The 27,466-nt window shown below is 35.4% G+C and overlaps 2 protein-coding genes and 1 long non-coding RNA gene across 3 annotated transcripts; all 3 read right to left on the reverse strand.

Annotated features, from left to right (window-relative positions):
• Positions 1-13,118: 13,118 nt before the first annotated feature.
• LOC110685271 lies at positions 13,119-14,159 on the reverse strand. Its single transcript, XM_021861768.1, has 2 exons — positions 13,932-14,159; positions 13,119-13,569 (listed from the first exon to the last, which is right to left on the reverse strand). The coding sequence occupies exons 1-2, from the start codon at positions 14,157-14,159 to the stop codon at positions 13,333-13,335; spliced, it is 465 nt and encodes a 154-aa protein (XP_021717460.1). The 3' UTR covers positions 13,119-13,332.
• Positions 14,160-14,896: 737 nt separating this feature from the next.
• LOC110685208 lies at positions 14,897-17,153 on the reverse strand. The gene is made up of 4 exons (XR_002503961.1): positions 16,206-17,153; positions 15,619-15,736; positions 15,465-15,533; positions 14,897-15,320 (listed from the first exon to the last, which is right to left on the reverse strand). It is a non-coding gene; the product is annotated as an uncharacterized LOC110685208 (long non-coding RNA).
• A 4,760-nt stretch (positions 17,154-21,913) lies between these two features.
• Positions 21,914-26,497, reverse strand: LOC110685153 (PHD finger protein MALE MEIOCYTE DEATH 1-like). Its single transcript, XM_021861613.1, has 3 exons — positions 25,658-26,497; positions 23,792-24,035; positions 21,914-23,697 (listed from the first exon to the last, which is right to left on the reverse strand). Exons 1-3 carry the CDS (start codon positions 25,950-25,952, stop codon positions 22,104-22,106), a joined length of 2,133 nt encoding a protein of 710 aa, XP_021717305.1. The 5' UTR covers positions 25,953-26,497; the 3' UTR covers positions 21,914-22,103.
• Between the last annotated feature and the right edge of the window lie 969 nt (positions 26,498-27,466).

A 27,466-nucleotide genomic window follows, 5' to 3' on the forward strand; every position in this document is an offset into this window, starting at 1 on the left:
CAGCAGCTACAACAACAACAGCAACAACCACAATAACAACAACAGCAGCTACAACAACAACAGCAACAACCACAGCCACAACAACAACAGCAACAACAACAGCAGCTACAACAACAACAGCAACAACCAAAACAACAGCAACAACAGCGATAACCACAACAATAGCAAGAGCAACAACCACAACAACAACTACAACCATAACAACAGCAACCACAATAACATCAGCAACATTAACAACACTAGCAACAACAACAACCAGTACAATGAAAAGAATGAATGCGTATGGTGAAGTTGATAATGTATAGAAAATCAACTAAAAAGGTCAGTAAAATTGATAATATTTGTTTGGATACAATGTACTAGAGAATCTGATTACAACAAACTAACAAAAGAAGTTCTAAGATCCTGATTCATCTATTCTATGTAATTGTTGTCTATCAAATCACGGTCTCCTACGACGATAGTACTGAGATACCGTTGTGAAATGATCTGGGGCAGAAGCCTGGGGAGGAGTCTGTTGGCTGGAAGATGGTCCTTCCTGTGATGAGTATGGCGCAGACATGGGGATGGCGATATCCTCCTGATCGTCAAAAAACTATAGGGACAATGTAGGGGACGTGTGAGTCTGTCCCCTACTACTGTCGTCTACCTCACGGTGTGAACGGCGGTGTGATTGGTCCCGACCCTGGATAAGATGGCCATGACCATGTCTCTGTAAGCTACTCACAGTCATTGCCTGAATTTCATCCAACTGCTGTATGGTGGGATATGATATGCTCAAGACTTCCACTGCGTCATGTATAACAAGCATATCAAACGCCTGCATTAGTCAACAATTAGTCAATTTAATAAATCAACAAATTATAAATTGGGGGGAAAAAATTGACACCAAAAACTCACATATCCACTGATGTCTCCAAAAGCTGGCTGGTAATGCATTGAGGGTGGGGTTGTAGTTAGGGTTGATGAAGCGTCGGGTAATGTTCCTGTACCATATTATGTATGGATCGTGATACTCCATCAGGCCTTGGAAAGGCGCACCATCCGTGACGTGCTGCAACCGCTGGTCCCACATGTCAATGAAAGGGGCATGCTGAACTGCCCAGTTCATGTCCTCCTTTCCTCGTCGGTCTGTCCTGTGCAACTGGACACTCGTGTCACACGAGGCGGGGACGGCCTGACAAAGGCCGAACTGTCGCATGACTCTGTCGGGGAGGTGAGCCTCCACTACCTCAAAACAGATGAGGATTGTCATGGCACGCCACTCCATCTGATGATCACGAAGATATGGGGGCATGGCATCGACTAGGTCAGGGACGTACGGATCCTACGTCATACTTTGGGAAATTGTTTCCCTTAAAGACTTACTTTGGGAAATTTTCCCTCCTGATGATCAAAAATATATAAAGAGGCTAAAATTGGGGCTGGAGTTGATTTTATTATGGTATGCTATGCGTAGCTCTTACTATTGAAATCCCTTTTTTCTTTTTTTTTTTTTTTTTTTTTTAATGAAGTCTAAATAATTTCTAGTATCTTTTCATGTTGCTATATGCAGGTTAAAAAGCATAGCAACTTCTAAGAAAGTTGTTGCTTTTATGTCATTTTAATGGATGGGCAAAATGTGGACTTCTCATACATTAAGTGCTTGAAGACTTATGTTCAGGGAAAATACCCTTTAGTTGCTGATTTCTTCACGTCCAAGTATTTTAGAAGGCCAGGTTCTAGAGGTAATCCCTCACCTGCTAACCCTTTGCCTGCAAGCCCCCACCTCAAAGTCTAAAAGTAGATTGAAATTAGTTAAAGTAAATAAGATAATTCTAAAAGTAGATTGAAATTAGTTAAAGTAAATAAGATATTTCTAAAAGTAGATTGAAATGAGATCCACCTTCTCTGCTTCCAAGTTAGGTTCAGTTGTAAGAAATTTTGGTGCTCTTGGGCTAAATCCTCACTCTTCTTTAATGTCCTCATCAGCTTACTGCATCTCAAAAATCTGTTTAATTTGTTGCAGTTGTCCAAGAGCTCTAGATGCTATTAAATCCTCTTTTGTGAGAAATGTGTTTTATGGCCTCTTGTATATTGATTTTGATGACAGGTGCAATTGCTTCTTTTATCCTATGGTATTCTTGTATTTCTAATTTTCCTACAATATCAACATTACTTATTTACATCTGATCAAAGCTCTACTTTATCAAAATACATCTGTTCGTGCCTTTATTACTCAATAAAGCTTGATGATAAGATAGTGTTTAATTTACAAAGATTGTGTTATTGCTAACACTGATGTTGATAAGCCTGAAATTATGATGATGGTTGTACGAATGGTAAACTCAACTTGAATTGTGTTGCTCCTAGTACTCCTGACTCTTCATTTGATGAAAATGTTTGATTCATCCTGATTCTAATGCTGGTAATTGTGAAGATAAAGTGAAGCAGAATGAAATACGGGTGGGGATAAATAAATCAATTGTCTTTAAAAGTAAATAAAAAAGAATATAAAGTTAATAACACAAGTTATAAAGTAAACCTATTAGCTCAAATGGTAGAGCACTATGCGGATGCATAGAGGTGTAGGTGCGATTCCTACATAGGTTATCTGTAAAAGTAAATATAAAATACTCTAAAGTTATTCAAAATACCTTAAAAGTAAATCAAAATCTTTCAAAAGTAAGTAGAAAAATTAGAAAAGTAAATGAATATATCTCTAAAGTAAATCAAAATAACTCTGAAAAGAAATCAAAAGTAGAGTAAATCAAAATAACTCTGAAAAGAAATCAAAAGTAGAGCATGATATGCCAAAAGTAAATCATAATGACTCTAAAGTAAATAAATAATGCTAAAAAGAAAATCAAAGTATCATTGAAGTTATTAAATCAAATTAGGTCTAAAGTATATAAATAATAAATTATCTTGAAATGATAAATTACTGAGGAAACTTCGTTATAACACAAAAACTCAGAGTCATTGACTTTTCTATCCTTACAAGATGAGCCAAATTATAAGAAACAAATATACTACATATATTAAGTTCGATATGATGTAGAGGTTTTCAAATTAAAAGTAAATAAAACTATATCAAAAGTAAACAAAAAAAAAAAAAGAAGAAATTTAATAAAATATTATGACTTCTGATCTTCAGAATACACACATAAATCTACGTGGGATTCGAACCCACATCTTTTGTGCACTTGCACAATGTTCTACCTATTGAGCTAGTAGGCTATTATAGAGTAAGAATAATTCGTTAACACAATCAATCGTTTTTAATTTCTTTACAGCAGCCCACAAATCATACGTAGAGTAGGATAGGCTTATCAGGCTTACTCATAGAAAAGGCTATGCATTTTCGTACTTAATTATTAAGCATAAATGAAGGAGATAAGATTTATAGTTGAGCGCTTATTTATCATGCTCATAAAAATAATAAATATACATGAAATGGCTCCAATTGTAGCATTTATAGGAAATTTGAAAAGGTAGAGTAAGAGGAAATCATTCTCCTTTATTTCAAATACAAAAACCTCCTTATCTGTATCATGAACCTGAAGTAGAATGTTCTTATGATCAACAAAACTAAGGCTCAATAACTAGCTGGCAGAATCTAAGTAAAATTCATCCCAAATGCTATTGCAAATAAGCTAACCAATCATAGTCATAAACTGAAATCAGAATTCTATGTTAGAGCATTTACTTGGTCAAAGGTGGGGTGCATCCAGATTCTCTGTATAAGACTCAGACATTGGGCTACGGTCATCAAAGGAGAATTCAAGAAAAGCCAAACCATTTCCTTGAGTCACGCCTTCTGCATACAAAATGTCTCTCTCTCAAGGTTCATATTCATTGCTTGACACCTCAATAGCTTGAAAGGTTGATCACATGAGCTAGATGCAACAGCAAACAATACAAAGATTACAACCAATACCACATAAAATTTTCTAAAAAGAGGTTGTCTAATGTCACAATCATGGTCCAATATGAGTAATAAATTAAAATACAAACATGTAAGAGTCAGACCAACTATGTTCAAGTCATGACTCATGAGCTACCAATTAGCTTTAAATTCCAAAAAATGAACACATTTATGTCATAGCAGTCCAAAGAGGGAACACGGGAAATCTATAAGTATGTAGACAAAAGATCTGCTTTTTGTAAAAACCTAACCTACAAAAAAGGATTGAAACTCTTTTAGAAAGAAAATTAGTGATCTATCTTTCACATCTATGCATATATTGTCTAACTTTCTCCCTTTTCAATTGTTTTCTTTTACTGCTCAGAACTCACAAGGTACTAAAAAGTCCACAGTTTAAAAGAAAACAACATCTGAATTGATATAGTTGTGCATAATTGAATTCCCACCATAACCCACCAAACAAGGCATCTAGGGTCCGTTTGGTAGGGTGTAAAACATTTTCAATGTAAAATGGTTTTCCATGAAAATCATTTTACAATGGAAAACTCATTTTCAAAAAAGTTTTCCGTTGTTTGGTTGAATGGAAAATGATTTTCCATTTTAAGCATTTTCCATTGTTTGGTTGAACTGAAAATTCAATTGTGAGGGAAAATGTATTCCCTTCACTTGTGATGGAAAATGTATTCCCTTCACTTGTGATGGAAAATGTTTTCCTTCTAAATTGGGGGCAAAATGTTTTCAATAAGGTGGAAAATGATTTTCCACCACAAGTTTTACATTTTAATGTTTTACACCAAACCAAACAATGTAAAATGGGAAAACACTTTTTAGTGAAAATGTTTTACGCCCTACCAAACGGAGCCCTAATTCAAATAGAGTCATGGAGTGTTCATAGTTTTGTACTACAAAGTGAATCCTCATATATTTAAATCCTCACAGGCTTCCAAGGTGCACAGGCTGCACTCTTGCTCATAGCAGCCCCGTTTCACTCAACTTAGAGAACTCCCGAGCAAAGCACCAACAAACATGGCACTTTCTATTCAAAAGTAATAGAAAAAAGTCAAAAGTAAATCAAAATATCTTAAAAACAATACCAAAATAAATCATCAATATTTGTACAATATGAATTCGAAAAATACTAAAATAAAACGAATTACTATCACTATAATAACAATAGATCTTAAAATCTCTACCAAAACAACACAAAATATTGATCTGATTATAAATAAAAGAGAAAACACACATTAATCAAATAAAAATAACAAAATCCCTCATTTTGAACTTGATCGAAACTAAAAATACTCAAACAAATAATGGGAAACCCTAATTTTGCAATCAAAATCGCAAAAATTGGATTCAATATCGAATTAAATTTAAAAAAGCAATACTAATGACAATCGAATCGACTTACTTGCTAGAACAATGCATGAAGATGAGAAGATGAAATCTGCAAAACTGAGGGTGCGTGAAGAGATTAAAGAAATCACAGGAGAAGAGAGAGTTTGTAGGAGGAGAGAGAAAATGAATTGATGAGAAAGAAAGTGATAATAGAAAAGGGACAATTTAGGGTAGTCATTCTGCTAGTTCGATAAATTTACCAAAATGCCATTACTCAACAAAAAGGTGGATAACATCTCAGCCGTCGGATCAAATAAATCAATGGCTCAAATGAGTTTCTAATTCCTATTATATGAAAGGAATGGTGTCCTTCCAACAAGTGTAATATTCTGATAGAGGGTTCAGAATTATTAGGAAGTTAATTCTTCAGTGAGGTCAAGTGATCGGAATGCCTGGGTGGAGGCCGCTTCCGATCAGTAATATTAATGTAAATTAATATTACGGCTTTATCTTGACTGAACCCTTCGGGTCGAACCCAATTGAACTGCCGATCCGAACCGATGAATCAATCCGAAGGATTTGATGAGTCATTAGAGTATTACGAACAAAGACGTCGGATATCGAGCTTAGAGCGTCGAGATCGAACGTTGCAAGTCTCGTTGAATTTAGAATTCGACGAGGCACGAAATCAATCAAGTTACAAGTACGAGCCTAGCCGTAGCCTCACATTAGCCGAGCCATGTGAGTGCTAGGCTAGGCGAGATCCATCGCAAGCCTAGTATGCTAGGCGTGCTAGGCCCTTGCGTGTGTGCTAGCAGGCCATGCGCCCAAGCACCATCGCAGCATTGCATGTGTGTGTGCATGTGCTAGGCGCTTGCGCTAGGCAAGGCCTAGCACTGCTCGTCGCACCATCGCAGCATGTGCGTGTGCGTGTGCATTGCTAGCACAGCACCATGCACCATCGCTGCATGTGCGTGTGCGTGTGCATTGCTAGCACAGCACCATGCACCATCACATCGTGCATGTGCGTGTGCATCGCTAGCACAGCACCAAGCAGCAGCGTGCTTGTGCGTGTGCCTAGCTTTGCAGCGCCCAGCATGCATGGCTCACTAGCAGCACGCATGCTGGCTGTGCGTGGGATGCCTACAGTATATGCATGGGTGCTAGCTGTGCTGGCTGGCTGCCCAGCCATGGTGCTAGGCGCCAGCTGGCAGCCAAGGGAGGCTGCCAGCCAGCCACATGGAGGATGGCGGTTTTGATCAAGTGAGGACCAAGGGTAGTGGGCATTGCCTTGGGCACCAAGGCTATGGTCCCCCCCTCTTGGAATGGTCCTCACCTAATCTCTCTTCCTCCTTGTGCCACTTGTAACTCATTGATTGCTTTGCATTTTAATTTATATTTGATTAAAATAAATTGGTGGAAAAATGCAATTCTCCCACATTGATGGGAGAAGGGAGAATCAAGTCTCCTTTCTTTATAAATACCCAAGTTTTAGGTTTGGGAAAAACCACTTGAGTTGAACTCAATGAGGCATCTCCCTTAAGGTGAGAAAACCTCTAAGTTTATAATACTCTAGTTTTATTTGGTCAAGTCTCGACTAACCCTCGAGACGAATATCGTTCGGATCAGGTCGAGGGTACGAGCCGTTGGAGGCCTTCACGCTTGTGGGGCTCTAGCTTCGAAGTAAGAGCTCGTGTATCGAGCGAAGCACCCGTCGAGGGTAGAGGGTAAGAATGTCTTTTCTCTTTCTCTCTTAAGTTGTTAATTATGTAATTAAATATTTAGTTGCTTTAATTAGTGAGCGGGTCTTGGGTGGGTTTTCCTTCCGCATAGCGTTGGACGCTACAAAAACCAACATTATAGGCCTAGGTTCTCACAGTATCTCAACATATCCTCATATAAATAACATGCTAGACAAATAATAGGCTGATTTTTTTTTTTTTTTTTTTCGACAAAGGCAAAGGAAGAAAGCAAACTACAAATAATTAAACATGTTAACCCGACAATTTCTGGCAATGTCATTTGCTCTCCAAACTTGATTTCGCTCAACCTTTAGAACTGTGCATCTTTGGAAGGATGCCCCCACTTCCCTTAATTCCTTTAGCAACCAAGAAATAGAAATGTCCTTGCCAGAGCTCACCCGTAAATTGTCCAGAAGGCCGGTGGAGTCAGAAAAGATCAGGATTCCTTGCCTTCCCTTATCCCGAGCCCATTTCATTGCTTCAAGACAAGCCCAAGCCTCGCACTGAATGGCTGAGGCTGCTTTGGGACCTTAAAAGGCTGGCTTTGGGACCTTAATAATCTGATTTGGGACCTTAAAAGGCTGGCTTTCTAAGCTAGGGGTGACCGCTTTTGTTCCTTTCACCTCCATAATTAATGCAAATTGGACCAACCACGATTATTATTGATGAAACTTTTGGATCGTTATTATCATTATACAGTTGTTAGCATTAAAAATGAGAGTATGAAATAACGACAGACTCTCAAAGTGAGAAAAAACTGAATTGGCAAAAAAATGTCCATCTAGCGCAACGAAAGAGTACAATATTTTATGCTAAAAGTAGCATCAATAATCAATTGACGATTTGAAGATAGGACTTATTGATTGCTGTCAACTGATAAAGAAGAAAAAAACAAGGAAAACATCAAAAGTAAAAAGACATTACTGAAATATGCTTCCTCTAATCTTCAAGGGTTCAGTTTAACTGTTTTTTACTATTCAAATATCCATACATCTTTAACTTGGATCTTTTATTGATACTTTTCCGGTCTTGTAATACTGTAATATAAATGAAATTTCATATCTCAAAACATATTTTATATGTTAAATATCTATAATTAAATAAGAATAAGTATTATAAAAATTTGATATTATATAAAATTATATTATGAGATGAATCTAACAAGATAAACCCCACCATATGACATAATAATGTTTTCTTAACGATAAATCATAATATGTGATCAAACATATGTTGTGATGACTGGAAATTTTATATACATCATAGTGTAAGGTGCACCTAAGGTGTTTTCTGGTCATTTAACATTTTTTGCTTATTTATTATATTAAATGAGCGCGCACACACACACACGCAAAAAAAAAAAATGTTATAAAAATACTATAGATGCACCTATCTCTATGTTCATCCGGGTGTATGTAAAAGATTCTATGTGATGACTAGTGTAAAATTCCAATCATTGTAGTATTACTAGAACAAAACGGAGGAAGCATATACAAAAAAACAAATGTAATTGTGTGCTATAGAATGGAAGGATTAGTCACATACTCACATATTATCAATTTCAAGTAATTTTTGCTAACTAGGGCTAGACATGGCAATCCAAATGATCCGACCCACAACCCGAAATCATTGACCCGAAAATGACCCAAATCTGAACTAATTCGAACCCGACCCGAAGTGGAGTTGACTGGAACGTGACCTGATGCTCAAAATGACCCAAAATTCAAAGTTGGCCCGACCTAAAGTGACTCAATCTGATTTTAACCCGAATTGATTGACCCGAACTGACACGACCCGAATTGATCCCACCCAAAGTCACACGATACCTAAAGTGAGTAAGATTAAATGGCGAATTATTGATTCTAGGGCTTCTTACTTTCTCAAGTAATAGGTACTTGTGTTTTTTTTTTCTTTTTTAAACCGAGTCTAATTTATTTCTAATTATTATAAAAGTTATTATTCAAATAAAGAAAATTTTCCCATAATTTTTTTAAGGGAATTTATTTTTAGTGATATGATCAAAAATTGACCCAAAAACTGGTCCTAAAAACTGACCCGACCTAAATTGACCCACCCTAGACTCAACCTGAAGTGTTGACCCGAAACCCGAATGACCTGACCCGAACTCGACTTGAATATTTGCTAACCTGAAATCTACCCAACCCAAACCCGACCTAAACTACCTATTTGCTAGGTCTAACTAAAGTTGTTAACGCTCGCGATGCGCGCACCATAGCTAGCCATGTCCATTGAGCTTTTTCGATTTGACCTTATGGCACTTATTCAGTTGTTGTCAAAATTAATGAGGGAAAATATGTATAAATATATTTGGGGATAGTTAATGTCCGTATACTATTCTTTAAGTGTTAAAAAATGGACAACTAACATCAAGATATAAGGGAAAATAAGTAAATAAACATTTTAAAAGGCATAATTGTCCAAACACTATTCATAAGAATTATCTCAAACGTTTAAAAAGGTTGGGATATAATTTTAGAAAAAAAAATTGATGGTTAAAATTGTGTGATATGCATGTGTGGTATTGAACACTTTAGTAGTATGTTGATAAGTTTTGTATCGTACGTGTTTTTAGAGTCTTTGTAGCTAGTTTTTGAGTCTAGTTTTGTTGTTCCTAGCTTATTTTAGCTCTTCATTTTTGTTTATTTGTGGTCATGAGATCCTTTTATGGAGTTTCATTATTTTTGATGTATTCAAGATCATCAAGGCTAATTCCGTGAATTTTTGAGGTCACACAACTAAGATGAGGCTCATGAACCTTCACGAATCTTATTAATCGAAGTTTGAGTCATTTAGAGCCAATTTCTAGGTAGGAACGTTCATGCCATAATGCAAGGCATGGATGTGTTAGATTGAGATGAAGATTAAAAAAGCCACTATTTTGAAGTTTATAGGTAGGCACGTCCGTGCCCATTCTTGAAGCCTAACCATTGTTTTGAAGCGTCGGTGGAGGCACGTCCGATCCGTGCCTCGCAGAGAAAATTCAAAAGAAAGTTACTGCCCTCTATTTGCAAAAGAGGCACGGCCGTGCCATAGTGAAGAAGGTTTTGCGAAGCTCGCTCGGAAAAGGCATGTCGGTGCTTGGACGCGTGCTATGACGGTTTTGGCCTTTTTCTATCTTGTTTTTGTTTGCTCTGTTACGTTTTTTTTGGTTTTTTTTTTTTTTAAATAATATTGTTGTTTCATTATTTTTCTATGAAGTTTTAGCTCTAATGTTCTCTCTAGACTTTTAATTTCATTGTAAGAAATAGAAGTTTTTGTACTTAAGATTCAACGTGTAATTCTCATAATCTTTTAATTGTTAAATATGTTTTCTTTAATTACCGTTTTTTTTTAGGTATTATGAGAGGATAATTTTCTTATTCCGACATGTAGCCGAATCTGAATGTATGTGATTGATGCATGTGTTAATTCTTTAAATTCTCTATAATAATTGCAATTGATGTGCTTAATTGATTGTGCTTAATTGATTGTTCTTATGTTGATACTAGCTTGGGGATACTTATTAGGAAAAGTTGTTAAAAATAAGCAAACCTTTGTTCGGTCTTCCCAAAATAAGAGAACCTATTGATTAACTCAAAATAAGTCAACCTTTATAGCTTAACTTCCGGAAATGAGTAATGACCGGTTAGCTTTAAGTTTAACCTGTCGTGTTGGTTGATAATGCTACTTGTTACAACATGATTGGTTCATTTTAAAATTTTAATCCTTCAATTATAAAAATAAAAAAAAAATAAAAAAAAAATAAAAAAAAAACCCCACCGCAAGAGCTCTCGGGAGGCCGCCACCACCATCTCTCCTTCTCCTTCCCCCAACAACAGCCCACCACCACCGTCACCAGCAGTCCACTAATATCAACCTCTGCTCCTTAATCTGCCACCAGTCCCTAATTCACAACATCACCAATTACCACCACCCCTCAAATCCATAACCACCGACTGCCTTCTAACTCCACAACAAACAATAGCCCTTAAATCGCCACCAATGCCCAGCCTACACTGCAGCAACACCGACAACAACCAAAACTACCCACAGCGGCGCCTAATTGTCCTCCATTAGCCCACAAATCACATCTTTCAATCGTGCCTAACATCGAGCCACCAACCTCCACTATCATTTGCATAACCAACAACAGCAATTCTTCTAATCGCCACCTCTAAACTGTTGGAATCAATAAAATCACACTCCTACTATCGACAACAACACTGATTAGACAACGATAGCAACAAAACGCCTTAATTTCAACCACAATTTGAAACCCAATTAAGCGTGGGTAAGTGGTTCAGGCAAGTGCGTTGGGGGAAGGGGGCGCCGGTGGGGGAGAGCTGCGGTGGGGGGGGGGAAGGGGGCACCGTCGGGGGAGTGGACGATGGCTGGTGTGCAGTGGTGTGGTGGTGTTGTAGCTAGCACTCTCGTAGGGCCACCGTAGGGGATGGGGGTAGGAGTGGCGGGGGCACATCTATAGTGGGGGTAGGTTTTTTTTTTTTTTTTTTTTTTTTTTTTTTTTTTTGTTTTAATAACTGAAATAATAACTTTTTCTTAAAATTTAAAGTGACCTGTTGAGAAGGTTGTAGGTCATCTGACCTAGTTAAAGAAAATACCCTTTAAAAGTCAACTTATTTTGAGTTAATTAATAGGTTTTCTTATTTCAGGAAATCCGAGTAAATGTTTGCTTATTTTTGACAAATTTTCCTAGTTATTATTGCTATTTAATCCATTATTATAATCACAACGAGAGTTAGGTTTTAACGAGTTTGAATAGATCAATTAAGGGTTTGAAATTTTTCATGAAAGTAGTTGAATATATGATTAGGAAGCTAAGTAATATGCTAATGTCTTTAATTTGCATAATTCCATAGAAATAGGTTTAAATTAGGGAATCCAATGATCACTCAGAAGAGACCTTTCATACTATCTAGGTATTGTTTTTTCTCTGGTTAATTGAATTATAAGTTAGGTAGAACAGCTATTGCATTGATAATATTCGTTTGGATGTTTTTATTATTTGATTTCTCTTATTATTACTTAGATTAATTGCGTTAATTATTTAATTAATTAGCTTATAATTCTCAATATTTTATTTGGTTACTTGTTTAGTAATTGCTTGAATATAATAATTTAGGTAATGAATAGTTTCTTGTGATCCGACCCTTACTTGCATGTCTACAAAGTTAGTAAGTTTAGTTTGGTTTATTTGTCATAGGTACACGACATAATGTCACTCCCTCTATTTCGTAATAATCATGTGTCGAATTATGTTAGGTTTATTATCATACCATATATGTGTGAAATTTTGTCACTACCTCTATATTATGTTAGGTTTATCGTCATATTAAGTGTGAATTTATGTCACTCTTTATTTTGTAATAATCGCAACACTAGGTTATGCACAAAATATTAGGAAAAGTATAAGGTGGGACAAAAAAGAGAGTATTTTTTTTTAATATAATATAAAGTATAACACAAAGTTAATGTAAGGCAAGCCTCACCCAATACTTTGGTGAGACGAGAAGCTAATCACGATCGAAGTTTCTACAATTCAACAGCTTTTCCTACGGAGTAACAAATCATTTAACTTGGCGCTTATTTCAAGCAGAATTTCTCTAATTAATTCAGCTAAAATAAATCAACAAATTAATCACGCCAATTGTCGTCATCTTCTTCATTTACCAATTATCGTCATCTTCTTCATATGAACAATAAGTTTCCAAAAATTTCATAACAATGGCTGCCCAATGGCATCACATCACCACACGATTATACTCACCTTCCACTAGGCGAAAATTGCTAATCAGCACCGGTTCAAAACCCCCATTTCGCACCGGTTCTTGATGTGAACCGGTGCGAAAAAACTCCAAAAATTTAAAAAAAAAAACTTTTAGCACCGGTTCTTTCTTTGAACCGGTGCGAAAAGTGGCCAAAAAAAATTTAAAAAAAAACTTTTAGCACCGGTTCTGTTCCAAAACCGGTGCCAAAATGCCCAAAAAAAATGAAAAATAATTTTTTTTTTTTTTTTTTTTTTTTTGCATTTTTTCACTTAAATTGATATATAAACACTAACATATATATAAAGTTACATATTTTCATTAAAAAAGGCTGTAATATTTCAATTTTCGTCCAAAAAAAATTAAATAATCTAGACTTATCTCTGAGTACCTTTCTTGCATTTCATTTAACTAACGAGAAAACTAACAGATACATAAACTTATAGAACTTAAACTCAAAAATCTACTGCAACCATTGTCCAGAAAGTGGCAGCAAGTATTTATTAAAAGGTTCACTAGTAGTATTTTCAGGCAGTAGATATGACATGATATATATAAGTAATTAACAAACCTTGTTCAATAAAAATATAGCATACGCTGCTCTGGTGGCATCTTGCCCATCTAAAAAAAGGGGAAATTCCAAACACTTTGTATTTGCAGAGGCCAAGGCAGTTGAGGAAGATCCGGAAGATGTGGGATCAATTGAAGGTGCATAGTCTTTAATATACGAATGAGAACCACCAATGCACAAAGGATAATGCAAAGGGACATGTAAATATGTAGCTATGAGTGAGATAACCTGCAAAGGACCAACTCAACGTATGAATATCATCCAGTCATTGTTGCTGCTTTCTTCTTCTTTCTTTTTCTAAGTAATTAGGAGGACAGGGGAGGACTGTAAAGGGGGGTAAATGTTGCTCATGTGGATTTTCTTGCAAGTCAGCTGAGCTATTAAATATCTACGACTGGCTAAATAGAGTGCATGTTATAGACTCATAGATGAAAGCATGTGAAATATCATAAAAAATCTACGTATGAGCAAAAGCAATTAGCCTGAAGGCTAAACATATCAAAATTAATAGTTTACCCTAAAATAAGAACATACTATGAATACTCATGATAATAAACATTACATTACTCAAGGGACGAGAAAGTACACACATGGGCAACATATCCAAGAGCAGTTGTCGACCTCTGAACCTGCTTCTTATCAGTGAAAAAAGTTAACTGTGTAAAAGGAAGCATATTCAGCTCTACACCTGAAATAGTTAAGATCCCTTGGTTCCTTGATTTGTTCTCATCTAGAGTTCCACCAGGAGTCCCTACATATCGATAAATATTAAGCAGGGGGAAAAGATTATTTGTATGCTGTGGAGAAAATGAGTACATAGTAATAAAGAAGTTTCATAATGCATATTTATCGTAACAACATGCATAACGGTTTCCAACCACTATAAAGCTATCAAAATTAGAGACAAGGGTAGTCTGATTAAGGGTATAGGAAAATGCAAAAGCTAGTTTCATAAAACTGGACTGAGGACTTATCTAAAGAGTTACATAAAAGATTTTAATCAGCCCCTTCTTTATGGCACCAAACCTAATTCCGAATTTAAAAGAAAAATAACAGAACTCGAACATCTTCCTTGAATTGGCTAAGCATCCATCCCAAACCAGCAACAAGTTCAAAGTAGAAGCTGTAAAATAAAAATTATGAAGCAGCATCCAAGAATCTTATCAGGGACCAAATGTAATATGCATATATGATGTATTGACAATGTCAGAGCTATGAGGTCCAAGTTCCAAGTAAAAATTTATGATTTGATGCCTTGGATAAATACGGAGTATGAATATTCGCCTTTGGGCGTGAAGCTAGGTAAGGATAAAAATTGCTGATCTTAATAAAGATGGTACTGGATAAAGTACTCTAAAAAAATTTCAAAAGTGTTTCCAAAACAGCATCTTTCAATACCTGGACAACCTATTTGTTTTATAGAAGTTTCCAGCATTGCAGTATGTACTATAGATATTTCAGTGCAATATCTTCCTATGTTCCCATTAATTTATTTTTTTTCATCTACCATCAAATATAAGCTGTTCCACATTACCAAACAAACACAGGGAGGACTAGTTGCAGTGTTTTTCACAAACAAACAGATGGAGTACATCTTAGGAAGTTGAACTATCTATGTAATTCTATATTTTTAATCAAATGAACACTAAAGAAGGATCATTTTGTCAATTCAGCCATGTTCGGTCATCACCCAATTATTTGATATTGCTAAGATCCTTCACAGCTAGCCACTCACATATAGCACAAAACATTTAAGAAAAAGTTGATGAGATATCCACATTATCCTGAAGCAAACCAATTTCTGCCTTTACTAATTCGACTGATGAAATTAAGCAACGAAGTAAGCAGCAATTCAATCGATAAACAACAGATAAATTACTCACATGGCAAACTTCAGCTCGTTTCTCCTTACGCTCATACTCCTGCCTGATCTTCTTCTTCTCTGCTGCAACTAACTGCAATTTCTCAATGTTGAACTCCTATAATCCAAAAAAATCAATCAATTTCTCTCTCCAATCAAAAATCTAACCAAAATAATCAAAATTTCAAATCAAACAAAAAATTCTTCGATTAAAATTCAAAATCAACAAAAAATTTAAACAAAAATCAAGAGATTCGCTTACTTCTTCGGCAACAACAGAGATCTCGTTAGCCTAAGGAATTTACATCTTGCAGCAAACATGAAATAAGCTCTGCAATTTACAAGTACATAAGAAAATTAATGCTAAACTAGACAAGTCTGAGTGCAGAAACGAATATATAGTTTCATTGCAAAACCTTTAAACTTGCGTGTGGATTGTTCAGCAACATTCACATTAGGATCCTTTGGATTCTGTCTGGAAGGGCCTTGATTCATCTTTTCCTGAATTTCTCTGTTTGGATCAACCAAGACAAGCTAAAAAGAACAGAATTAGTAAGAATTGGACAAAGTAAACCTTCAACCAATAACCGATGAAGCATTGAGAAGATAAAAGTTTCTAATACATTGCTTTAGTTTTACAAGAAGCATGTCAAAAGATAATTAAGATGAAGAAGATAAAAATTAACATTGATTGTGCTCTCAAGTAATAAAGTGCAAACAACCAACAATCCTAGGATTATATTTCTTGATCTATAGCAAGCTAAAAGAATTACATTTCTTGAAACCAAAAGACACACATCAAATAATCAACAAAAATTGAACCACAACATCGATCCGAGAGGTGAAGCCACATTCGAGGAAGGGTTCTTCACCTAAGCCCCTAGAAGGCTAGAAGCTTCAATTCAAGAAGCCGTGGTCATGTGTTCGTGTTAGACCCTCAACACTCTATTATCATAGATATGGACATACACTTTGACACTTCAATCAAATTTTAAGGAATTACCTGAGTAATTAAGGTTTTGTCCAAACAGTAGACACTGCTCCACACCCTACTAAAATATTATTATCAGCATCAATCAAAAGCGAACATTTTCCCTAATAAATTATACCCACACTAATATTATTAAGCATAAATCATACAAATATAGACAAAATCCACACCATAAGTCATAGGTTTAAAAAAAAAAAAGACTTAATTTTTTTCTATGTTATACTTGACAAAAACCCACAAAAACTAATTTTTGTTTTTTACAGATTTCCACATGAATCACAACAGAAACACAACCCCATTTAAAACTACTTACAAAAATAAAACATGGGATTTCAGCATCATTCAACAAAATCACAACCCCATAATAAAGTAATTAAATAAAATATTTCAACACCAATCCATGAAATTTTCTGAAAATAAAATAAAAATGCAGTGTAAATTATTATACCTGAAGAAAGACAAGATTTTTCCCAAGCAAAGAATCCAAAGAACTAAACCTCTGAATGTGATTCTAGTAAAACAACCTCAGACAATTTCTAAATAGACAATAAGCTCAATTCCCACACACATAAACCAAATTAATGCAAACAATCAACTCATAAACCAACCCTAAATAAAGTAACACACACACATATACACCTTCAACAATGTAAACCTTCAATAATTATCCCATTCAACAAAACAAATCGAATTTACACTTACAATGTTTTGGAATCCAAATACGGCTTGTATTCAAACGGAACCATGGCTTCGCATCAACCAGAACAACGCCTTCAAACGCCCAAAAATTAAAATTCAACTATTTGATGGTTCACACACCAACCCTAATTGCATTCAAAATTTCAATTGTTCATCATTAATCAAAAAAAATAAAAAATCATGAAACCTAGATTTCAAACGCCCAAAAATAAAAAATAAAAAATAAAAAAAATTTCATAAAACCTAGATTTCAAATCGAAGAGCACATACCTCGAATTTGTGATCTTTGAATCGATAATTGATTCAAGTTTGTTGTTGTTGTTGTTGTTGTTGTTGTTGTTGTATTTGCTTTAAATTGACGGCGGCCGATATCGGACTTAGAAGGAGAAGGAGAGCGGCGTTGCTTGCGGCGCAGTTATGGAGAAGGAGATCAAAGGAGAGAGAAAAGTAAAGGGAAAGCGGCGGTTATGGAGAAGGAGATCGAAGGAGAGAGAAGGAGTTTGAGGCTCCATTGTTGTAGATGAGAGAGGAGGAGAGATCGAGGAAAGAGAAATACGTAAGACAGAAAGAGAAAGAAAGAAGACAAGGCTCGTTTTTTTTTTTTACAATAGCTTTCCCACCGGTTCGAACCGAACTGGTGCGATTAACTCATTTTTCGCACCAGTTTGGTTAGAACCGGTGCGAAAAGTCTTCCCCTCAATCCCGCCTATTATTTTTCGCACCGGTTTTTAAAAATCGGTGCGCATTTTGCGGTGCCTATTTCATTTTTTCTACTAGTGTTCTACCCCTCTTCAGTATAATCATTCCAGTCTATGGGTCGAGGAATTTATTTTTCTGGTTTTCGGTCTGGTCCGGTCCAAAACCCTATAAAAATCGGTCTTAGACCGGACTGACTTTTTTCTTAAAATTATACATAAAACCTTTAATAATGACTAACATTATCCTTAACAAGATTGGAAAACTTTAGTCGTATGAGCTATTTTGTACTAAGCATACAAAACAAGACGTTAAAATATTATTTTTCCTTTATTTATTTTGAGTTTCCACAATTTATTTAAAATATAGAATTTTTTATAAAAATTATAAAATCGGTCCAAACCGGTCTGGTTTGGGTTTTGGACCGATTTTGTCGGTCTGGTTCTGGTTCGGGTTCGGAACTAGCTTAATCGGTCCGGTCTTCAGTTCTTAAACTTAATTTGTTTGATCTTTGGTCCGGTCCGGTCTTGGACCGATGAACAACCCTAGTGGGCCCCACTAATTACCCCTTCTTCTATTTCCCTCCTTTTTCCTCTCTTCTCTCGATTTTCACTCCTCTATTCTTCTCTTTTATTCCAAATGTGTTTAATTTGGGGGAAAAAAAATTCAATCAGTTAGGTGTTAGTCAAATTAATGTTTTCATTTGTCATTATTCTTCCATCTAAACAACAATTATGCAAACCAGGAGAAAGATATGTGTAAATAGGGTTTATGAAATCAATTTGGGGTTATTAAATTAAAATCGGGGTGTATGAAATCAATTTGGGGGTCTTTAAAGTGAAATTAGGATTTATGAAGTCAATTTGGGGGTTTTTAAAGTGAAATTAGGATTTATGAAATCAATTTGGGGATTTGATTGTGGTGATAGTTTATTGCAAAATTAATTCTTAATTTATCAATTACTACTAAGTAAGAGTAAAATTAAGGTTGCAATTTGTGATTTTTTTGTTTTGCAAGGTACCATTTTCTATGTTTAAGTTCTACAAGGTACCAGTTATCTAGATATTTGATTGCTTTCGTGTTAAATTTCAGAACAAATTTCAAAAGCTTGGTCCCCCTCCAATGTTGTAGTTGTGCTTTGTTGTTGGTTGCCCCCCCCTCCCCTAACCCTCTGAGCAATTTTTACACAATAGTGATGAAAACTCAATTATGAAAAAGAAATAGGAGAGAGAGAGAGAGAACGATGAAGAATCTATCTATTTGGGAAATAAAATTAGTGGGTGAACTAGCTTAGTAATGATGGTTAAAGAAGAGAGAAAAAAGAATAGAAAAGAACAGAAGAATGAGATCGGATTAAGAGAATATAGGGGAAAAGAAGGGAAATTGAAGTGGGTGACGTCACAATTGAGGGGTTGGGAAAAGAGGTGGTAAAATTTAATGTTTTGAAGAATTGTTGGTGGTAAAATAAAATAAAAACAACTGTTAGTGGTTATTTCTAAAATGACAAAAATGGTAGGCGCTACTTATCAAATTTTCCATTATTTTATTTAAACTATATTTATATTTTATCAAAACTTATTTTATCTTATATGAACTTAGCTAAAATTATCTAATTTTATTTTATTTCGTTTGAACTTATTTTACTAGAATTTCCTAAACTTATTTTAATAAGATGAAACAAATAGACCTTTAGGTTAAAAACGGATTCAACTAAATCATTACCGTTGTCGAGTGTTTTGTTAGAAGGTTTTGTTATATTTAATCTTACCACTTTAAAATCTAAGCTAACAAGTACCGTTTCCCTCCATAAACAAATGAAAGGGAGTGAAGTTTAATTTATTCCTTTGCATGGTTAAATTAAACAAATGAAAAGGTAAGAGATTTATGATTCCTATCCCCCCTTCTTTGTTTCCATTCCATTACGTTTTCCAAACGCTCCTAAATACTTTAAAAATTAATAATGATTGAATCATACTTTCGTACATGGGGATGGTATGAATATGCTCGGCAATCATAGGAATGAAGTTGAATTTGACATTATAACGATTAGGGACAAAAAAGTAGAGAGTCGCCAACATGTTCTTTAAGGAACTTGAAATCGTTTGTGGATCATTTAAGGCAACCACAAAAAGGGACAAATCTAATGGCAACAACGATTAGATCCATGAAAGTTACACCTTGCCCGTTTATAATCGATGAGATTACTAACTCCATAGTATTTCTGAACCATAACTGGATTTTCGGGGATGATGGTACTAAATTGAGTTACTAAGTCAATTTCGCCCGTATTGGCCATTACTCGATTTTTATAGTGACATGTATTAAATTAATTGCAATACAAATATGATCCAAATCACTCTAGACTAATTAATCTATGTTGATTGAATATTTGATGCATGTCATATAAATCTAATTACTATGATCACGTGCTTCAATTAAGCAACAATATTTCCTAACCAGTTGTTCTAATGATCTTATTAGGCATGATTTTCAATTACAGGCCTTGATTAAAACATGCAATATTATTGGTGATCAAAACATATAGAATTAATCAAATAACAAGCATGCATAAATAAATTGGAAGCAACTTGATAAAAATTAGCTAGAGAACAAATTAACGCATCCTGAACATGATATTAATCAATTATTAATACAACCCTAGGCATGATACTAACAATTTAAATCAATCCTAAACATGGTACTTATAATTGAAATCAATCTAAAGATGATGCTAGCAAGGATTAAACGTAGTAGAAATAATTAAATTAAACGAATAATTAAATCTACTTATTTTGATTATGAAACCTTAAGTATTTTAACAAAATTAATAAATCAAAGTAAATTAATTGAAACAAAATAGAGTTTAGATTTTAAACCGTCAGGCTTTTTTCACCTTACACGCCATGGACCGTCGATAGAGTTTTAAGTAACGTAATGATGCTTAGGAGAACTTGACAGAGGAATTGTGGAATATTAAGAGATTAGGAAGATGAAAGATTAGATGATAGAGAATACAAGAGCAGTAAACGGTGCCCGTAACCTTGAAAATGGTTCGGTATTTATAGAGTTAAAAAATGCAGCATAAAAGATAACTTATTTAGAAGATTGGAGCGACACGCTGGAACTTGGCGCAATCCATCACAAATGTGGCACTTCACGTAGGAAACTAGATGCGTCGCTGCTTTGCAGCGCGCCACAACAAGATGTGGTGCGTCGCGACGATCGCGCTGCAACTTGGCGTGTCGCGCAAACACGAGGAATCTTGGAATATTATATTTTGATGCTTACGCATTTTCTGATGAAATTTATCCTTTGCTCGGATGTTTTATGTGTTTTAGACATTTTAGAACTTCCTAATGAGCTTGGATTAATCTGTGGGCAATTAATTATGGAATGAGCTTGGAAAATAAAAGGAAAGAATAAAATGAAAGGTTTGGGCTTTTAGTGTAAAGGAAAATGGGATAGGAAAATAAAATAATTTGGGTTTCCAAATAAAATTCAAGTGCTCCTTTGATCCATTATGCTATTCAAACCAAATGGCGATAAAAGGTTTTTATTCATCATCGGGTATTGGTCATAGAGACATTTTTTAGCTGTACACGTATCTTATTTACATGATATAAATAAGAGTATCATATCTTATTTACGTAATACAAACAAAGCATATTATATGATTCATATCTTATTATAAACAGGCATATCATATGATTCATATCTTATTGAAGGTGTTGTTGACAATATCTCTTGGACCTAATGTAGACCGTAACTTTTTTTCCTAGAGGATTAGGCTGTTTAAAAGCTTCGTCCATGGTGCTGTTAAACGTGTGAATGGTGTAATTATAGTTAACTTTTTAATAATCTTTGTTAAAAATAATATAAACATTAAGTTGCAGCAGCTTAGTACAAATACATGTTAAGAATATTTAGTTTCCATACAATTAATACGCATTTTTTCTCATACTCATTCCCTTACTACGTCATCATTCATGTCATTTTGTTTGTTCTCTATATTTTTAACCTGTGCATCAGTGCATTTCCTGTAATTATTTTTTAACGCTAGCCAATTTGGAATAATTATTATTCTATTGCATAATGTTTGAAATGGTTTTTGAATATATATATTAATGTGCACATCGCATGCAAGGAGAGCTACATGAATTTTATGTATATAACTAACCACAAAAGACTAAGAAATCGTTGCATAGGTTTGCAGCAACTATGGATATACCAAACAGACTCCGGCTCCACCATCATACTTTCTTGCAGATAGTTCAAATTCTCCAATCTCAAAACATTTAGACTCCTGTACAATAGAGGAAGTGCATATGGTATTGTGAAGCTGATTTCTTTACAAAATTTTAAGATTTTATATGATACAGATCATACAGTTAAGCAATTAGAAAGGTATAAAAAAAATGGAGACAGACCAGAATATACAAGAAGAATGCAGAAAAGAGATTAGAGAAGGAAAGAATATGCATTTGCCATTTAACTATAAAAAAAACAAAAGAAAAATCAGTATGAGAATGTCATCCATGATTCCTCTACTTCTTGTGGCACTGATAGTGTCATCCACGATTCCTCAACTGGTTGTGGCGATGTTATATAATGAAAGCTTTCGGTTTCAGGATAAGAGATGTTCTCAACTCTAGGAGGCATCAGTGAAGAACAACAATTCTGGCACACAAAAAGAGGGGGAACTGCTTCTGTATCCTCAATGCCTGTGCACCTTGTATGTTGCCATGCTTCACAGATGTCACATGACACCATTCTCTCTCCATCATCATCTGTTGCTCCACATGAACATCTGACTGTCCAATTGTCAGGTCCACCCTCATACCTGAACTCACTCTTCAAATCAATCCCGCTTCCTCTGACCCTAACTTCAGAACCTGATTGTACTGCGCCAAAGATTACTTCTTCGTCATGCAAACTCCCCAAGTCCTCAATTTCAGTCACCATATATTTCTCCATAATGCAGTAAGTGTCTCTCAAAGCATGTTGAACTGCTACCCTCAAGTCACCAAATGAAGCATGTAAAGGAAGAACAATTACTTCACCAAGAGAAAGATTCTTAGATAGTTCCATCTCTAACTCACTTGAAGTTGGCAGCACCTGGCATATGAATCTTAGTAATTGGTCGTCTTCATCTTTGAAAGGCCATTCCTTCATGAAGTGCTTGCTGTCTAGTAATACTCTAACAGACAAGCCCAAGATATTTGAATCAGACTGACCCAATATCACATGTTTGTATAAGATACATACATCTCGATAAATGTCAATTCCAGAGGCTTCAGTGAGTGCTAATACTGGTTCAACAGATGCTTTTTCTCTGCTAGGTTTCTTAGGAGGTGAAGCTTCACTAACTTCATGGATGGTGTACTCCAGAATCCTGTTCACTGGGTCAGTCCGACGTCGAACTATGTAATCACCCACAATCACATTATTCATGGATTTCAGGACATAATCAAGCAGTCCTGTATCTCCAATATGAGCTCTGGCAGCATCCCGGACTTCCTGTCTAGTCATTCCTTTCTTGGAGGACTTGTTTTCCCTATATTCCTTCAGGGCATTAACTATAACTTCAGCTGTGAATTCTAGTCTCCGTTTGGGCCATCTGCTATCCATGGTAGCTACCAGAGCTTGAAACTTCCTGCATTTCATCATTGGTTTTGCTCTTGTATTAAGTTGCCTCTTTGCCACGAAAATTTTTGGTGAGAACTTTTCGATTTGAGGTGGGGAGTCAGGCAACGCAGCATGGGCCAAGGCAACTTTTGTTTTAACTGGAGTTTTGGACTTCAGGGTCAGCATGAACTTGAGGAGATCTCTTAATGTGATGAGACGGGTCTCACTCAAATTTCTGTAGGAGTATATGATTTGTTTTACATGTGCTGACTTGTTTGATTTTGGGAGATTGCCAATCAGGTCATCCAGGTTAAGAGAGCTAAGAACCTCTACAGCTTTTTGGTGGTGGTGTGCTTTAACCCCAAAGCTGCCATGGGAGAATCTGTATCCCCATCTGCCAAACCATGGGTGTCCATATGCAACACTGTGGAGTATACGAAGATCCATTGACCTTTTTCTAGAGGTATCCTCCACTGAGATCTTTCTAAATAACAGAATGTTACCCACATCAGTTTGTGTTCTTTAATGTATCAATATTATAAGTCCAGCAAAAAGATAAGATATTCATTTTTTAATACCTTACATGCAGATTTGTACAGATCCGATCCCATAGATCCATTATCTCTCTTCCGCAAAGATACTTGGAGCCTCCTTCAATCCCATTGATGCATACTAGATGACCAAAGCCATTGCAATGAATCAGCCCATGCAGAAGATGTGTTTGAAGCTCAAAGACATCACTGTTGAGTGACTTGGTCCACTCCGAATCAAGGGGAATTATCACGTGATACTTCCTTTTTGACATATAGTGATGACTCCATCCTAAGTGAACAATTATCAGAGGAAACAGTTCCATTTACAAATTGTTAGATTCAGGAAACATCACTGTGTTTTAAATATTTATTGTTATTATTATTATTATTGTTTATCAAAAGAAAGATTCTAGTAGGATAAAATGAAATGCTGCATAAACATTTAAGATAAATTATCACTGTGTTTTAAATATTTATTGTTATAATTATTATTATTTATCACAAGGAAGATTCTAGTAGGATAAAATGAAATGCTGCATAAACATCTAAGATAAATTAGCAACATGGCAAGTTGGCAACAATGTTTCCAGAACTATATATACAAGTTAGCATTTCCAGTAGGCAAGACAAAAATCTAGTCATATTTCGATTAACACCTCATCTATTCCCAAGCTAGTAGGGTTAACAGTTCAATATGTTAATAGACTGGAATATGTAAACATCAGGAAAGAAACCAGACCACCCTATTTCCTAAGCTAATGTGCTATATCCCAAGTATGAGCTATGAATACAATTATAGGATCTGTCAGTGCAAATTTATTCTAGAGTCAAGCATAAACTAAGCTAAATAGTGATGATAAATATTGTTGAAAGATGATTCTTATTACAGCCTTCAAAAGAATGAAGAGTAATACCCACAACGTGAGGTTTAGCAATAACCTTCCCCCACCTCCCCGCCACCCCCTCCCCCCCCACCCACCCCCACCCGCCCCTCTACAACAGAAAAAGAATTATTAAAAAAACATTAAAACGTTCTCATTTAAATCAAGAAACTATGATCTTCATTCACTATGATCCTTAGAAACAGGATGCTATTAGCTTGGTTTATGACATAGTTAAAAAAACAGACCCTTTGAGTTCCTGGTATTCAACATTATAATTTATTCTTCAAGTCGAATGCAGCTCCTAATACACATCCCTATGCTAGAGAGTGAGTGGTAAGAATTCAAAATCAACATAGATCGGAAGTTAGAAGCAATTACAGTAACTCAAAAGCCAGAGATTTAGCTTGGGTTTCATTTGTCAGTCACATACTAGTTCTGTTGTTTGTTACACACTTAGCTTAGATGTTCTAGGGCCTAGGGACGTGTTATACTGAAAGCACGATTGTTGGATACATCCATCATTATTTGTCTGAGAGATTGGGAATACAGGACAGCGATAAAGAACTTGTTTCTTGTAGAAGGTACTCGATCGATTATTGTTTGAAAAGATAACATACCATAACACATTATGAGAATACTTTCTACAATCAGATCTTAATTTCATGCCATAACACAATATTGAACAATAATACAACTTGAACAAACTTTCTACAGGAAGAAAAAATCAAAGAACAGCCAAGCAGCTTCAAGAACAAGAATAAGCTGAAACAGTAAGTAGAAGAATCAAAACAAAAAACCCCTTCAAGATTCAGTGAGTCAAACCATTTCCATGTTTCATTAATCATCTTCACACAAACATATCAACAAACACTTGTTGTGCGCTACAGAAACTGAATTTTGCAGCATTCATAAACCAAAATTCAGCAAAAGTAATCAAAAACAACAGAAACCCAGATCAAGAAATCAACAAAACATCATTTCCAAGAAACAAATACAATTATAATCAATAACAAGATCAAGAAATTACCAGAACAACGACAATGATCACAGAAGGGCTGTTTAGAGTTCTTGACATTTTCTTCAATGGTATAAAGAGGAAGAACAACACCTCCACTTTCTTGAACAAGAAGAGTACACCAAACAAGCATAGAATCAATCTTGTAGTCTTCAATTTCAGCACATTCTTGAAGAAACACCCTAATATTATCTCGAAAAGCTCCAGTTGGTTTAATTGGGCAACCTGGATCGCAGAAAGTGTTAAGGCCAAAGAGTTTTGGGGCTCTCTTTCTCTTCCTACATGTCTTTAATATGGGAAGCGACATTGTTGAAGCTTGAAAGTTTAGCTTGTTTTCTGGGTTTATGTTCTGAAATTATGAGAGAAAGAAGAATGGAGGAGAGAGAAAGATATTGAGAGGTTTGATTTGTTGAGTTTGAGCGGGAAGGAAAAGAGTTTGTTACTTTGTTAGACTTTTTATTTTCTGTTACGAAGAATCTTAGCGTCTGTTTTTTTTTTTTTTTTTTTTTTTTTTTTTTGACGGGATCTTAGCGTCTGTTGAAGACATTGAATTGGTTAACTACTTTTTTCCAGGTTCGTTACAAGCTAATGAGAGAGGTGGTGCGAGTGTGAAAAATATTAATACTCCTATGCCTGCCTTACGTTTAGAGCTGTCAAAAGCTGACCTGACCCGAAAAATCGACCCGAATCCAATTATTTACCGACCGTTTAAACTCAAAAAAATAGTGATTTGAACCCGATATGACCAGACCTGAAATCAACCCCACACCCGAGTTAACCCGAGTATTTAAGACCCGAACCCGAACATGAACCGACCTGAAAATGACCCGACCTGAATATAACCCGTAAATTATTGACCTAAATCTAACCCGACCTGAACCAAAATTGACCCAAACCGTTTTAACCCGTCAAAACCCGAATTTAACCCAACCTGTTACTAACCCGACCTGTTACTATACCGACCCGAATTTAACTCGACATGTTACTAACCCGAGCCGAATTTTACCCGATCTATTACTAACCCAACCCGAAACTCAACCTGATCTGTTACTAACCGGACCTGAAATCAACACGACTTGTTATTGACCCGACCCAAATTCAACCCGAATTGTTCCTGACCTATTTCGAACTCAACCTAACTTGTTATTAACCTGCTCCGATTTCAAATAAAATAACTCGGGTATTTTATTTAAGCTTGTTTTGTCTTATCTAAACTTATTTGAACTTATTAACTCAAATATGAACTTATCTAAAATTGTGTTCCCTTAAATGAATAGAAGCATTGTGAATAGAATAGGGACTGAACTTATTTTAATTTATCTAAACTAAACCTATTTTATCCGAATTTATATGAACTTATTGTATTTTATGTAAACTTATTTGAACATGTTATCTCGAATATGAACTTATCTGAAATTGTTATCCCTAAAATGAGTGAAAACAATGCGAATAGATTAGAATAGGGTTTGAACTTATCTTCTAAAAACCTAAAATAAACCTATCTTACCGGAATTAATATGAACTTATTATGTATATCTTATCTTAACTTATTTGAACTAATTAGCTCGAATTTAAACTTATCCGAAATTATTTCTATTATAATAAATAAAGAAATTGATAATGATTAAACGTAAACGTCATTACATGAACTGTTAACAAACCAATCTAAAAAATGTACTCGAACCCGATATGACTCGACCTGATATCAACCCAAAACCCAGATTATCCTAATATTTGAGACCCGAACCTGAACATGACCTGACTTGGAAATGACCCGACCTGATTGTAACCCGCAAATTATTGACTTGAACCGAACCGGAC

This window comes from Chenopodium quinoa, unplaced genomic scaffold (assembly GCF_001683475.1).
Source record: "Chenopodium quinoa cultivar QQ74 unplaced genomic scaffold, ASM168347v1, whole genome shotgun sequence".
NCBI classification, from domain to species: domain Eukaryota; kingdom Viridiplantae; phylum Streptophyta; class Magnoliopsida; order Caryophyllales; family Amaranthaceae; genus Chenopodium; species Chenopodium quinoa.

What these genes read in the sequence shown, in the direction of transcription:
- LOC110685271 (XM_021861768.1), bottom strand. Translation starts at nt 14,159, where the DNA reads ATGTACTCATTTTCTCCACAGCATACAAATAATCTTTTCCCCCTGCTT. An exon ending in CTCTTGGATATGTTGCCCAT is followed by an intron (nt 13,570 to 13,931) that starts GTGTGTACTTTC and finishes GGTCCTTTGCAG; the next exon opens with GTTATCTCACTCATAGCTAC.
- LOC110685153 (XM_021861613.1), bottom strand. Translation starts at nt 25,952, where the DNA reads ATGTCGCTTCCCATATTAAAGACATGTAGGAAGAGAAAGAGAGCCCCA. An exon ending in TGATCATTGTCGTTGTTCTG is followed by an intron (nt 24,036 to 25,657) that starts GTAATTTCTTGA and finishes TTGTTCACTTAG; the next exon opens with GATGGAGTCATCACTATATG. An exon ending in TGTACAAATCTGCATGTAAG is followed by an intron (nt 23,698 to 23,791) that starts GTATTAAAAAAT and finishes TCTGTTATTTAG; the next exon opens with AAAGATCTCAGTGGAGGATA.